The sequence below is a fragment of the Anneissia japonica genome, unplaced genomic scaffold (assembly GCF_011630105.1).
Source record: "Anneissia japonica isolate Jap-2015-1 unplaced genomic scaffold, ASM1163010v1 scaffold1859_len985614_cov190, whole genome shotgun sequence".
NCBI classification, from domain to species: Eukaryota; Metazoa; Echinodermata; class Crinoidea; order Comatulida; family Comatulidae; genus Anneissia; species Anneissia japonica.
The window spans coordinates 587,521-603,759 of record NW_022694754.1 but is presented as its reverse complement, the minus strand read 5'-3'; the positions used below and the strand labels follow the sequence as shown (position 1 = coordinate 603,759).

Below are 16,239 nucleotides of genomic sequence, written 5' to 3'. Positions count from 1 at the left end.
CGTGTAGCATAGCTCTCAACGAATGTAGTCCTGTAAATAAATTTAAAAAAAATATATATATATATATAATATAATTAAAGTAATTTTCTCCACGTCTGATGATCGCCTTTAAGTGTGAAACTTGAAGCAGCTACTCTGTAAACCGTGATGGCATAGTGAAGAGTAGCGACATTGAAATCAGAACAGCATCACTCATGTTGAAGGAACTACTTGCCAAAAGGTTTCAAAAATTTCCAATACTTGTGTCCAATAATTATACCCCACATCAGAAATTATATACACAAACACACACATACTCTACCCATTGGGCAAGTATCATATTCCTCCACTCCAGAACAACACACAATCTCATATATCCAAATATATGTGCACATACTGTACATACAAAAATAAATTTTAAATTTTGTGGCACATATCTGGTACCATTTGACTCATTATTTACTGTATGTACATTTTCCAACACAGCACCACCATCATAATATATATACTGCATACATATATACTGTATACGCACACATACATTCACACGCTACCATTTATACCATCTACAGCTGGGGAAGCGTCATATCCTCAAGGGACGCAGTAAATTAAAATAAATTTTTAAGCTGGAGAAAACTGGCCATTATAGTGCTTTTTCCGGGCATCTAGAGGTGACAAATTAACTTGTTATCGCCCAAGCCTAACATGGTTGGTATTAAAGGATGGCCCTTCTTTCTGGGAAACAAGGAAATGCTGATCACACCACTGCATATCCCTCCATCCCAATTGAGGCATCAAAACAAACTTCCACTTCATCAAAAGCACTGAACATAAAACGCTTGTTAAGTCCGATGTACACACTTGTTTATTTAATTTATTTTCAGACTGCAGAGATTTTACAATAGGGTTGAGTAAGTAGAAAGATATGAACCAATTTTATACACCATGTTTCAAAAAGAAATATATCTAATTGTCAGAGCTACTCTCGTAGTTTAAATAGCCAGCCAAATGCGGAGTCTGCTATTATCACGTTTTAAGAGACAAGTTTATGTGAATTGTCCATACATGGACATGATATCATATCACATCCATTTATGGACATGATGTCATATACCCATTTGTGTGCAATTTAAAGTTATTTAACACAAAATTTGATAGAGTGCATAGAGTTTTACAGCATTACTATAATAGTAAATGAAGATACATCTACAATTTAGATTTTGATACACTGTTAGTTACATAACCTTCAGATTTCATTATCAAACAAAATAGTGTGTAATTAATGGATATATTAAGAGTAATGAGCTGTAGACACTTTGCGAGTAAATCTTCAAGATATACCTGGTCTACATTGAAAGCTAGCAAAACCTGCACAAATCTAGTTGGTGATTTTGTTTAAGTAAATGAGCTCAGGAATTGTTGACTACAAAACATTCTATCATTCCAACTGATCAAAATATTTCCCTCCCAAAATTTTATGGTTCCTTTAGACCATGATCAAACTTATTGTATTTTAATTGGTCAGGGAGAAACACAAGTTAATTCAACTACTCCACATTGATAGAATAAATACAGTACGTGCAAATGCGAACCTTCTTCCCCAATATTCGGTTGCCAACTAAATCTTTTCAACTCCATATTGCTTTTAATTACATGGTACTCGCACTAAACCATCATCAGTATCTCCTACTGTACAACGTTCAAGAGCAACTTAATAGTTATTTTTCGACAACCCAAAACATTTGTAAAATCAGAACTTCATATAAAAACTTATTAACATGCAAATGACAATTATATAGGTAAGAGAGGAAGAAATAACTTTAGGATTATTAAGTATTTTAAATTTGGTTCAAGTGGTATTTTTTAAGCGATCTATTATTCTGGAAACGATACCTTTACATTTTACATGTTCGATTTGGATATGCTATACAACCTACTAAATACACAGAAATGGTAAAGCTGAAGTTATGATAAATGTATTAAACCATACATGTGTTATGAGATAATAATATACAGCTAGAGACACTACAAAATTTTTTTAATTGGCATTTGTTTTTTTAAAGTTTACAACAATAGGGGAATTTTATAAATTGACTTGTAAATAGATAAGAGGGAGTGTATTATCTTACCACAAGTTTAATATACATTTCAAAGTAGTCAATTAATTACTTCATACAAAAGTAAATTTCACAGACAATAATAGTTGCATGGGTTTGTTTTTTCTAGTCGTCTTCATTCTTATTTTTTTTGTTTGACTGTTTATTAGCCTTCGACTAACTAATGTAAATTTCTGTGTTGAGAAATAAAACCTAGGTATAACCAACATATCTTAAAACCATGGTCAACTTAGGATACAAAAGCTAAGGTAACACTGATTTTGAGGGGGAAAATATGCACAATAAATCAGTTCACTGTTGCTTCAGCCCTCGCCTGTGCCTAGACCCTGGTGCTAATCCTTATCCAACAGCTTTGGATGTATCTTTAACTGATCTCTGTGTATGTTTTAAATCTGTGGTTCACCGTTCATTAATACTTTACCAAATGGTCCTAATAGTGTATATATATATATATCCATATTGTGCTGGTATCAGCTAATGATTGTCGTGTTTTATCATTTGACGTAATACCTTTGTTGTTTCCCACAGATATTAACAGTCAACTATTAAATATTTAGAGTTTATGTGATGTTATCTTTATTAGAACAATGTAATTTAATAGCCTGTTGGTTATTACAATTTTGCAGAGATGGGCAGACACTACACCAAATATGTTCCAGGACATGCAAAAGTGAACAGGGCTTAATAACAAAAACACATCTAACAAATTTGCATATTACTCTTACGTAACCATGGTCCAGTGTTAGTTAATCATTATCTTGTTGTCATCTACAACACAATGTTTGCAAAATTTCCATTTCCTAACAAAAATAACCAGTCCCTGGATTCACAGTGGGTTGAAGTTGAGTACGGAGAATGTATGAAATTTGATGTTAGTTGTTATACGGTTAAAAAAAACCATGTTGGGAAGAAGGCATGTTACATGTATGTTTAAGCGGGGGAGAAGGTGCCTGTCCTTAATTTGCGAATTTTTGTGTCCATTCCTTAGCTGTCCTTTTGTACTTAGAAAGGTCCGACTTGAAGAGGCGAGCAATCTCTGGAACAAGCGGATCATCTGGATTTGGGTCATCTAGTAAGGAGCTGATTGATAAGAGGACTGCAAACAAGTAAATAAACATAGTAAATTCAACCACATTTTTGACATTATAACACATACAAAGCTTTCAATTGAAAATTGATTTACATCAACGTATTTGTTACTTGTAAATGAGCAATTAATTTAATGAATTATTAAATTTAGGGTTAATTATTAAATTAATCTTTTAACATATTTTTATAAGCATTGAAGTTATACCTTTAATTATGCTTAAACTTGGTAGACAATAAGCAGTGGCTTATCTAGGGGTTCATGGGTGCATGCCCCAAAAAATACTAGCACCTCCCCGGTCACCCCAAAAAAATCATGCTCAAGTAGTTAAAAGTCACCTATCAGCCCACCCCCACCCATCCCCCTCCATTTTAAGACTCCTAGTTAAGCCACTAACTATAAGTATTCTATTTTTTTTTTAATTTCAAATTTCCAATCTTAGTTAAGCCTAGTTTATATAAAATTGCTACAGCGTTTTCACTGCAATCATTGAACTGCATATCTGTCCCCTAACGCAATTTGGAAGGCTGCCCGATTCAACTGACCAATCAGCATCACCAAAAGAAGTCAGTGAAAGAATGTAGCGATATCATGGAAACCAGGCTTCAGGTGGTCCTACCCTGAAACTTTATAGGAAGCTTTTAATTATTGCAAATTATAAATACACATAACATACTGACCTTTTGATATGGTCAATGCAGGTGACCACTGTGATCTTAGAATGTCCAGACAAATGCTGCCATTGCTGTTTATATTCGGATGATAGATTTTTGTTGTAAATGCCACCTGAAATGCAAAAGAAAATTCACATATTTTTTTATATATTTATTAATTCCTTCATTCATTAGTTTATCTATCCATTTGCCTATACTGACTATCTATTTGTAAATTAAATACCTACCCACCAACTCATTTATTAATAAATTCATTTATACATACATCCATCCATTCATATATTCATCCATACATCCACTCATTTATATCCATTAATTTATCCATAAATTAATTAAGTTGTTGGGGGTGTGTGGTGCAGCGTATAAGGTGTTGGACTTCTGATCACGGGATCAGGAGTTATCAACTGCTTGTGTCCTTAGACAAGATACTTTACCTACATTTGCCTCTGTCTACCCAGGAGTACAAGTTGGTACCTGGTAGGTTTCAACACAACTGCGCTGATTACTAGCTGTAATATAATGGAATTCTCCCCAGGGAACTGAGTATGTGTTCCATACGTGTTTGCTCCAATGACTGGGGTAGTAATGTGAAGTGCTTAGAGGCTTTATGCATGAAGCACTATATAAGACTGACATATTATTACCATTATAAATTTATTTATCTATTCATTCATTCATCCTTAATCACTTCTCTATCCATCTACAATTTATCCATTCATTTCTCAACATAGATAGCATCTATCTTTGAAAAAAATACAGAGTTTGTAGGGCTAAAATTTTATGAAAATAAAGTTTCTTACCTTTGGAGGTTTAAATGGGTAATCCGTTGGAAAATGTATGGTTAGAAAGAACACACCTCCTGAAAATGGACTATCAGGCTGCCATAAAAACATCAAAGAGAAGGATTAGTTTTCACTTGCTATACTGTATGGGCAACCATTTTATATAATTATCAATATATAAAACTATTATTCAGGACCCTTGATGCTATTACTATGAGGGTTTCAGCCCTGTCCAAATAAAAACATGTGACATACCTAAATATTTCAATTGCCTTAGCTATTAATTTACATGATTAGACAAGTAAAGTAGTGCTTGTTAAAATAATGGTATGCAGTAACTAACTAAATATGGTCATGATAAAATTACATCATGACCATATATAACAGTTTTTTATCGAAGAAAATGTGTTAGTCTGAACAGAACCTTAGAGAGTGGTTTGTTTCCTAAGCCGTAAAATAATAAATTGTTGATTCAAAAAGGATGCTACTGGATTACGAAATTAGTAAACAACTCAAGTAGATTGAATTCAATGAATGATGATGGCTGACAGCTAGTAGCAACCATGACAAGGATTTGCCATCAGTAATGACCCTGACCTTAGGACATCACTATGACCTTCATGATAGTTCCTATAGAGGTCAAAGACAAAGGGACATTGTCATATAATACTGTAGCACTTACCGGACCCATTATTGTAGCTTGCCAGTGAAACACTACAGAGAAAAAAAAACCAAAGATTTTTAGTTATCAGGACATAATGTAATCTAACTACTAACGTACAGTACTCCCCTTCAGGATACCTAAGGGCAAACCCCTACTAAGGACACTTTTTTAGCATTTTAAAACTATGGCCATTTTCAGGGGACACCCCTATTAAAGGGGATACTTTTTTGGTCCCATGTGTCCAACTTTATTAGGGGTTCAATGTTGTATGCTTTATGAGGTGTAATGAATTGTAAATACAAAAAGTAAATTGCTCATTTTAGATTACACTATCTATAAACACAGAGCGAATTATGTGATTTGGATTTAAGTAAACCCATGCTTTTTCATTCTTGAGAAATCGGTCAATTACCAGTAAACAAGTGACCTATGACATATATGTTAATGTACTACAAGTCAACTGACTAAACCTTACTGGACCAATTCATAACATTGAGTGACGAGTTGTCTGCACTGATGGAATTCAACAATTCCATTTAGAGAAAACATTTTGTATTCCAATCAAGTTTTAATGTGTATTATTGAGGTTGAATATTTAATTAGCCTAGCTAAAAGCAACTTTTTAATTTTCTGTTAAGTCAGGTTTTACAGTGAAAAAAAGAATAAACTTATTTTTATATATACTATAGAACTAAATATTGAATATTGCCTACAACCACCATAACCCCACCCTCCCCACTTCCTGCTAAAGCTAGTTTTACATTAGACATAATAATGACACGACAACAACATATCATCACCTAGTTTTTATTCTGCAACACTGTGTGCGTCTGTATTTTGTCGTTGTCATGTCATAATCATGTTTAGCGTAAATGCAGCTTTACTATGGTACAAAATGTATCGATAAATTCACAAACTAATGTTGTCAACTTGAGAATTTTTAAATTAATTATTGCATGCTTTCATTTTTACTTTCAGTGCTTCTTGTAAGTTCAACACATTCTAAGATCACATAACATGAATTATGTCTGTATACAGAAAACTAACAAACAGTTCTGAGGTTATATGCAACATTAAATATTAAAACTGACAATAAATAAATGGACAGCGAGAGTCTACAGGAACAAAAAAAAAGTGTCTACATCAATTATTTTAGACTCACAAAAAAAAATAGGAACACAATGACATTAATTTTTGAAATTAGTCATAAGTTAAAATTGGTAATTAATGCATTTAAATTTTTCAGTTTGAAGAGAGATATTACAATGTGTCATTTTGAGTTTCTAATTCATGTAACAGTTCTTAACAGACGTACAGCCTAAAATCCACTGCAGTGTTCACCCAACATTAGCAACAACATACATGGGACAGGAACTAGCGAAAAGGCCCATTGAATTTCACTACTGTGTAATGGTTCAACATTACAACTTAAAAAATACAAAATTTGAAAAAAAAAAAATTAAGTTGTTTTATAAAAATATAGGCCTACAGACAACAAATAACAGTGGTGTAACAAAAATTTGGTATGGTTACGTAGAAAGCGCTAATGTAATGTAACTGTTTGGTAGTAGTTTAAACAATACATGGTTGCCATAGAAAGAAATACCAGTATTGTTATTCTGTCAATAAACAAGAACATTATGCAATGTTAGCCTCGTTAAATAATAATATGTTAATGTGATGTGGTCCCACATGTCATATTTATGATATAATATTATATAATCAGAACCTTAACAGCCACAGGCAGGTTTTTCAATTTTTAGAAAATGAAAATTAACATAATGACTATTTTTAGCTGATGAGGTCATACATCTTTACCTTTTCAATATTGCTATTTACTACAGTACATTGATTTGGAGCCTGAATTTCTATCTTGTTCTCACCTAAAATGTTCTAAACACTACTGACACTTCCTTGTTCATACTGTACCGTATAACCGATACCAGAATTATTATTGATGTGTGTAATAACAATGTAATACCCTGCCTACACCGATTTTGATATTATAAATACAAAGCATTATTTTTTTAAAGTTTAATACTTACAATCATCACCAACTGGACCAGCTGAACATTGTGCAGGGGGATCTCTTCCAAGATCTTGTAATTCCTACAAAAAAAAACCAAAAAAAAACAAAGATAGTTGATTGGGATACAGCAAATATCATGTAGATGGGTTAGTGGATTTGAGGGGGCACAGAACTGCACTGCCTACTTTACAATCCATGGTCTAGTTTCAACTTTTATAAAGGCCAGATCTCTTTATTTAAACTCTTTTTATATATACATTTATATTTTCAGTTTATAATAATCTTTATGTAAGGTGGGTTTTCCAGGTACAGCAGGCTACCTCTTTCTCCACTGCCACTGTCTAGGCCTACTTTAAAGTTATCGAAATATTACTGATAATTCCATCATCATCATCATCAGAGAGATCCCTTCACCAAACCACTTAAGTAATGTAATTTTCTTATTACATTATATTCACATTTGATGTTTTCAGCCTCAAATTTAAGCCCCGGTGGTGAATAAACTTTGAAGCTGGAGGTTATTTATCACATATATCACCATTCAAAAACCTAGGAAATAATTATTTGGTGAGTAAAAAAGCAAATATTAGGAATTAATCATCCAGTTAGGCCTACATGACAAACTATACAAGGAAACACTTTGCACTATTAAAAGCAATGACAATTGTTAATAACAAATGGTATGTAAGTTCAATGGAAAATAAATTATGCATCAATGACGTGTTTTAATAATAAAGCACTTTTTTACTAACAAATTTATTGATGTTTGCTGGCTTTACAAGAATTCAGGAAACCGCCAGCAATATCTATGTTTTCAATAACTATTATTAGCAAAAAAAAAAAAAAAACACTATAAAATTAATTACTTTATCAGTTTTTGAGTACCTGTACTGAACCTTGTAATTCATTTCATCATAATGTGTTTGAATTTTTGGTTGTTTAAAAAGTAACACTACATATTAAACCTTTACAACTATCATTTGATAGGATTTATACAGCGATCCAGAAAAATGCTCAAGGCGTTTTCCCCTGGTCATTGGATACGGGATCAGTCATACACAACGTGCAACCTCCTTCGCTCCCTGAGGAGTATTCCTAGGTTTCTGCATGAATTAAATTAAAATAGTAAAATGCCATTGTATATTAATTCTCAATATTGAAGACTGAAATACATCTATCGCATACTTTACTAGTACTATCAGTAACACATACTGTATGACAACGAAACTATATCACAGCCAGTGGCGACACCAACGGGGAGGGGGAAGGGGAGCTTACAGTAAGCTTCTAGCTCCCAATTACCTACAATGTCAGAACAAAAAAAAAGATTGTTTCTCAAAAAATATTCTTCAGGCATAATACATTCTAATACCTATTAGATCAACTTAAATTCAACCTCATTGCCCAGTTAGTCGAGGTGCCATTATACCCTGGAATTCAAACAGGATTTGGTTGGAGCCAATGCTGGGCATTTAGTCGGACAGCTTAGCCCACAAAATCCTACGACCACAGCTGATTACAGCACTTTATATGGAGAAGATACCTGTACATGAAAACACAGATACTGTGTCTATAATTACTAGTAGTTATGATGTGTGTTAGTTACTAATATTGCAACACCATGAAAATATTTGATATGACTTGATTATCCTTTCCAAGTAAAATGTTGTAGGCCTAAACCTTACATGTAAAGGGTCACCTCTCAAGACTCCTATTTACCACATTCTCCTTTGAAAATCACAATGTGGCATATTTCTATCAGAGCTACAGTAGTATTTTATTAGAAATTTCTAGAAGTAAAGAATTTAGAAGTCTTTCAAGCCTTGCAGTAGTACAACAGTACTTGTAAGCATGATTTACCATCTATACACATGCCCTACAGACAGTACCAAGTCTAGGCTATCTCAATTGATGATCTATAAATGACTCATCTGATTCACTTCAGAGGCATTGCGTATGCTATCTGTTCATCACTGCATGTACTACAATAGGCCTTATTGATCATCTAATCAAGGTTATTCATTTCCTCATATTGGTCCATTATCATCTATTAAAAATATCTCTCCATCATGGTGATCATTGTTATTTTTACCATTGCACAAACATATATTTACCAGCCAATTTAAAGGTACATGCAAAATATAGAAAATGTATTATCTACAATTTTACTTGACCGTTACCAGAAATTTTATTTCTCATCCAGACTTTTAATTATATATTAATAACCTAATTAAGGTACAGTAATTATACAAATAAGCAAATTAAACATGAAATTGCAGGAAGAGTAAAAATAAAAGGCCTACATGACAGGGGCTTGAGTAGAGCTTAAGGTGCCTGAGCTTTTCCCTGCCATTGGTGCCATGACTGCACCAGAGAAGAATGAAGATGCCCTAAAAAACATGACAAGACAAACAATACAAATGAGAATAGAACTACAGAGAACTGCCAATGGTAGGCAAAGACTGGCGTCGCTTGCTCTTCAAATTGATTTTGCTCCTTTGCCGTTTTGGCCTATGCCTATTGCTGTTTTGGTACTCGTCATTGCTGTTTTGGTCTGCTGCCGTTTTGGTACTTGTCATTGCCGGTTTGGTTTACTGCCGTTTTGGTTATTGCCGTTTTGGTCATTGCCGTTATGGTTTATTTTGACCTTGCTACCTGACACCTTCCATCAGTATTTTGTTTGAAGTGTTATATCTCACAGGCCAACCTAAAGTTAATTTTATTAGGGGTATTAAGTGGTAGGTTTTCATTGAAGTCTAATAGGCTTAAAACAAAATCGCTATAAGACATAGTGTCATCAATGAGAATTATAAAATGCCTAAATTTGCTAAATTTTATAAAATATAAATTAAAGGTAAATTAGTACCCTGTACCCTGTAATTTTTTATCACTCTATAAGCCAATTCGTAGTTGAACTTCATTTGGCTGTTTCAAAGGTTAATTTACATAAACCTATGTTGCCTGTAATGTTTGTTTATGCAAATTGACCTTGATATAGGCATGCACAAATCAAACTAGTAGTTGGCTTATTTGATACGATGATACTTGTCAAAAACCTTGATGTTATGACGATAATTATAATGTGTTTTTGTATGAAACTAACTTGTAAAGTACAGTAATGGGTTAATATGAAAGTCCCAACAATATGACAAAACCAGGAAGTCAGCTTTCTTTTTCATACACGAAACAAAGAAAGACGGATTTGCTTAGTAATGTAAAATTGTTATTTGCATCTTGAAATATGAACCAGCTCACAACTACTCTAAAAACAACAAAAATTCTAGAAAATTAATTCAGACAGTATAATCTTTCTGTAAAATAGGGTCAGTCAGTAAATCAGCTTAAATGCTGGAAAAACGAATACAATCTAGACACACCCCAGCAACATGTGGTACTATAGAATAAAGAGAAACTTTGCTTGCTTCAACTTCTAAAATTCAGATTTTCTAGAGCAGTGATGTAGTTATGGTATGCGGGGCCACCCAGCTTTAAAGTTTTCCACCCAGTGTAAAGCTAATTTCATGGCCCTCCATCCACCCTTATTAACCTACAGTACTTTTCCATCCTTAAAATACACTCTTATTATTTAGAGTGTACTAACATTATCACCACCCTTCAAATGTCACCCACCTTCAGATTTCTACAGCTACAACCCTACTTGAGTAAAGTTCAAGGCATTGATAAAAAACAGAACAAGACTTTAGATTGAAATTTGAATTCATGGACAATATTTAAGTAACCATAGGCCTACTATTAAAAAAGGTAAATAGCAATCAGTACACTAAAATCATCGGAAATCAGATCTACCATTTCCTACCAGATGTAAAGTGATTGCAAATCTACTTAAGGTTACATCGGCAGTAGCAGGGACGGATTTGGGGAAGGGGATTTCGGGGGGCATTCCCCCGGAACCCCTACGATAGTGTTGTCTCGATCGGCCCAACTTTCGGCCCCCCTTTTGGACATCTCAGGATCCGCCCCTGAGTAGTACTACCATACCGTACTGTAGGTCCCCACAATACACGGATGGACAATCTGAAGGAAAGCTGATAATTCTTTATTTCTATTGACCCTGTATCTCAAATGACGAAACAAAACAGAAATAATTGAGTATTGCCTTGGCAGAGTTTTACAAAAATCATGTTGAGAGATAGGAATCTGAGCAGTTTAAAAAAAAAATGCTGGCCTAGCATGAATGATGAGGGAAACAAGAAAAGTAACATACAGTAAGGGCATTTTGTGAGTTTTATCAGCTCAAACTTAGAGCTGATGTTAGATATATAATAGTAGCCTCCTTGATTGACTGCAGATTGAAATTATGTTGTTCTTTAAGCAAGACCAATGTATTTACTATTACTAAGAGAAACCAGAAAAACCATGCATTAGTAAGAAACAAAATACTATTATATCATTTAGTTAATTTGCCTAAGTAATGAAACAACAGAGGACTATCAAAAAAGGCATAGATAAAAGTTCATCTAAAAGTTAACAGTTACCTTCACAATAGCCTAAACTACAGTAGGCTACATCAGCCCTACCAATTAAGAAAGGCTTGTCCTAACTAGCATTGGCAGATTTGAAGGGAGATTTGGGGGAGGGTTCAGGGGGGTCCTGATCCCTCCTTGGGAAAAAAAAACATTCTCTGTGTACCGGTACACACATAGGCCTATTGTAATAAGAATGAAAAAAAAAATTACCTGACCGTTTACAAAAGGGGAAAACCTTGAATTTTGATTAAAAGACACTTCAGAAGTCGGGAAAACTCATTTCTCGCCATCTAAGAACCAAAATTTTCCCGGGGAGGACACCCGACCCCCGTTTTATTTGGGGTTCATTGATTTATTGAAAAAAGAATATGTATGCAGCAACTCAATTTTTGTTATGTACTGTACATACACACATAGTAGGCTACTAGTATTTACAGTAATAAGAATGAGAAGTTTACCTGACCGTTTTCAAGTGGAAGAAAACTTTAAAGAAAAGTCATTAAAAGACACCTCAGAAGACGGAAAAGCTCATTCCCTGCCATCCAGTGATCAAAATTTTCCGGACCCCCCTTCCTCTTTGGGGTTATCCATTAGTGGAAAAAAGAATACGTAAGCAACTTAATTTTTTTTTATGTACGTATACACACATAAATATGCCTATTTACTGTAATAAGAATGAGAAAGTTTACCTGACTGTTTTCAAGAGGGGGAAAACTTTGAATTTTGAAGAACTTAAAAGTCATTAAAAGAGACACCTCTGAAGTCTGGAAAGCTCATTTCCCACCATCTAAGAGTCAAAATTTTCCTGGGGGAGGATCACTTTTTTTTTTGCATTTTTTTGAAAAAAAGTCTGACCCCCCCCCCCCCCTTAAATGTGAACCTAGATCCGCCCCTCACTATGCCCTTAGGTCAGGTCACGGTAGACCTAAGAAAGGGTAGTATTTAGTAAGGCGAGGTCTAGCCTACCAAGGCCTAGCCTAGGCTTACTGCCTGCATGGTCCTACATTTCATGCTAATGCTGGTCACTTCGGCCCAAACCAACTTGGAACAAAACCAAATCGATTCCAGATGACACTTAGGCCGAAAACCAACTTGGACCCAAACCAACTCGGACCAAAACCAACTCGGACCAAAACCAACTCGGCACAAAACCAACTCGGCCCAGATGACAACTCTATATCTATATACGATATTGATTTATTCAAGATGGCAGGTTGAAATAGTTGGGTGGTCCCTGTGTTTTTGAAATGAATAGTTGACTTTTATTGTCAGTTTTTGCAAGGTGCTACGTTCATCGAAAAACATACAGGTATTGGGTGTTGCCAATCTGAAATAAACAGTTTACCAAAAAAATATTTACCAGAAATAACAGTAGTGCACCTGTTTAATTCTAAAGTGTTAGATTTATTGAAAATTAAAAAAAACAAAAACAAAAACAAAAAAAACAAAAACAAAAAAAAAACCCCTGCAGGGGCAGCCAGCCTAAAATAAAAGTAAATTGAAAAAAAAACAAAATAAAAATTTTGTATCCAGTTTGAATTGCATGTACCTGAAAAAATCCGTGCATTTTGTTTTGCTTTAAATTCATACAAATATATACTATTTTATAAAGGTATGTTAAGATTCTTGTAAAAAATAATTAGTGGGACTAGTAAGAATTCGGATAATATTAAAAATAAGTAATAAGAATAGTAATAGGCCTAATTAAAAATAATATTAGGCCTATATATGATATTAATTATTATAATAATACTAAAATAATAACAATAAATATAATGATATAATTATAAAATATATAATTCAGATAATATAAAAATGAATAATAAGAATAGTTATACTAAAAAATAATATTAAACCTATAAATAATATTAATAATCATAGTCTTACTCAAATAATAATAATAATTGTCTTTTGGGTAATGGGTAATAGCGATCGCTATTCATCTGGGTAATTCTGTATCATTTAGGTAGTTTTCTTCTGGGCCGAGCTGGTTTTTTGGTTTGGGGCCGAATTGGTTTTGGTCTGATTTGGTTTGGGCCTATTTTGTTTTGGGCCGAATTGACCTGCTACCTTTCATTCAAAATTAACATCATTCATCAATTCATAATAAACTCTCTAGCCTAGGCCTAGCATAGACCTAGGCCTATTTAGTATTTCGACCCCAGTTTCTTGAATTTTCAATTACCTAAGACAAAAACAAAAGATAAATGACGATTACAAAACTAACTCGGAAGCGGCTCTTTACTGTAAACTGCAATGTCAGGATTATTTCAATCAACTTCCCTGTCTTCCTAAAACATGATGGCAAACTACGTCAATGAGGATGGCAACCACACGAATCCCAACCACACCGGCCAGGCCCTACACTCAGTGTAGGCTTATCTTAAATTACAATTTTTCGATCATACAGCATCAAATCATATACAAATCTTAAGAATTTTAAACCCAAATTCTCCGCAACTTCCTAGACACAGTCCATAACAAATATATTTGTAAGGAAAAGCGTAGCTAGGCCCCTACACCTTGGCTAGGCCCAGCCTAGCAGCACTACACTAAAAATTCAGACAGAGAATTGTCTTTAAAACGGGTACCTAAACTGACTGTAGATTAAATGTACGCAATACGACATAAATAAAGTCTTCAAAATATAATTCACAAAGTTAAGATCAACATCTATACATCACCTTTTTTATCCTTTTTAAAGCCATTGTTATATATGTGTTAAATAAATCTGTAATGCTATGATTTTCTTCGCATTCACAAAGATCCTCTTCCTCACACAAGTACACACTTCTCTTCTTTTTTCACTATCGCTAAACGTAATTTTCCGATCACAAAACAACCGACCGCTAAATTCCGAACATGGCGGATGTTTTAGGAGAGTCACGTGCTATTAATAATAATTTACTGTTTTACCCATGAAACGGTGTTGATTTTGTTGGGTAAAAATATTTATTGATAATTTTAGAGTTATATTTCTAATAGTGAACACTTATACAGTATATCCTTTACGAATATTTAAAGAAATTTAATTAAATGAAGATATCCCACCACATAGCCTACCTAACGGTTTAGTGATTGGCATTGGCGAAAAGTTGAATCGTGTTGGTTCGACGTGAGAATTCCAGTGAATAATTATAGATTAAAATGACCTCAAATACAAGACCATCATTTTTTTGAAACCCAATTTTTTTTAAAAAAAAAAAAAAAAAAACATTTTTTTTTTAAATTTTAACAATTAATACTCTGTAATATTTAAAAAAATTAACTTCAACACTAACAGATGTATTTTCATAAGTTTATCCATATAAATACAGATTTCCTAATTGTGGTGGGCGATAAAAGGGTGATATTTCCTTGAATGTACAGGTCGTAAATGACAATTATTGTTCTGTGCATTTTGACACCTTTTATAATGCAGATACGCACTGTAGGAAAGAAACATAGGCACAGTTTTATTTATTTTTTGGTCTTTAATCATTGCACCAATGACCATTTCCACCCTTAATGTACTCTTCTTCATTTAATTTAAATGAGCACTATAGGCCTATGTATCCTACTTTTGATGACTGATAATTTATGTACATACAATAATGTTACTACCATAAACATGTTGTCTGTAACCATATGGTTGCAATACAATTCACTGTTCCATCCAAGTGTCTATGGTCTAAAGCATTGCTAAAAAAACACCACTGCTCCCTCCCTCGCCGCTTGGTGCTTATCATGCATGTCGCATGGCCACCTACCAGAGTATTTCTCTGGTTATATCCAAGGTACCATTCCAACATTTTAAAAATAGACTATTAACATTTTAAAACGTCAGAGTCGGAAAGAATTTACTTTCCCCACAATAATTGTAGGCCTGCGACTTTTGTGCCACTTTTTCTTCGGGCTTGAAAATAGAACATTGTTGTAGGCTTTTTCATCCGAATTATTATTAGACATTATATACATTGTTTTAATCAATCGTACTCAGGTCAAAAGCGCGTATCTCTGAGTGTTGGGTAGTAAGTGGGAGCCCCTGTGGCCTCTCCGGGCTCATTTGGGCTTGTACATGGGCGCATGGCCCCATTAAAAAACACTGCTCCATGCCCATAGTAAAATTCTGGGTCGTTGTAGGAGGGGCGCCGGGCCCCTCTATCCTTTTGAAAATTATAGAGTGAATTGTTGGGTTAGAGGGGCCCCATGGCGCAGTAGTGGCGTATCTAGGGAGTGCGCGGGAGGGGGAGGTGGGGGCGCGCTCCACCAAAAATTACTCCCCCATCCTTTCCCCCCACCCCGAAAAAATCACGGTCAAGTAGTTAAAAATCACATAAAAGCACCTTATTTTGCGAATTTGGGCCCCTCAACTGACCATCGAGATGTAAATGTGCATGCGCATTAACGATGCTTTCTTCGATTTGCGCGAATAAATTCG

At 34.2% G+C, this 16,239-nt stretch overlaps 1 protein-coding gene across 1 annotated transcript; it reads right to left on the bottom strand.

Annotated features, from left to right (window-relative positions):
- Nucleotides 1-833: 833 nt before the first annotated feature.
- Nucleotides 834-14,660, bottom strand: LOC117101255 (ubiquitin-conjugating enzyme E2-17 kDa-like). The gene is made up of 6 exons (XM_033241199.1): nt 14,504-14,660; nt 7,349-7,412; nt 5,322-5,353; nt 4,658-4,735; nt 3,864-3,969; nt 834-3,192 (listed from the first exon to the last, which is right to left on the bottom strand). The coding sequence occupies exons 1-6, from the start codon at nt 14,525-14,527 to the stop codon at nt 3,053-3,055; spliced, it is 444 nt and encodes a 147-aa protein (XP_033097090.1). The 5' UTR covers nt 14,528-14,660; the 3' UTR covers nt 834-3,052.
- Nucleotides 14,661-16,239: the final 1,579 nt, after the last annotated feature.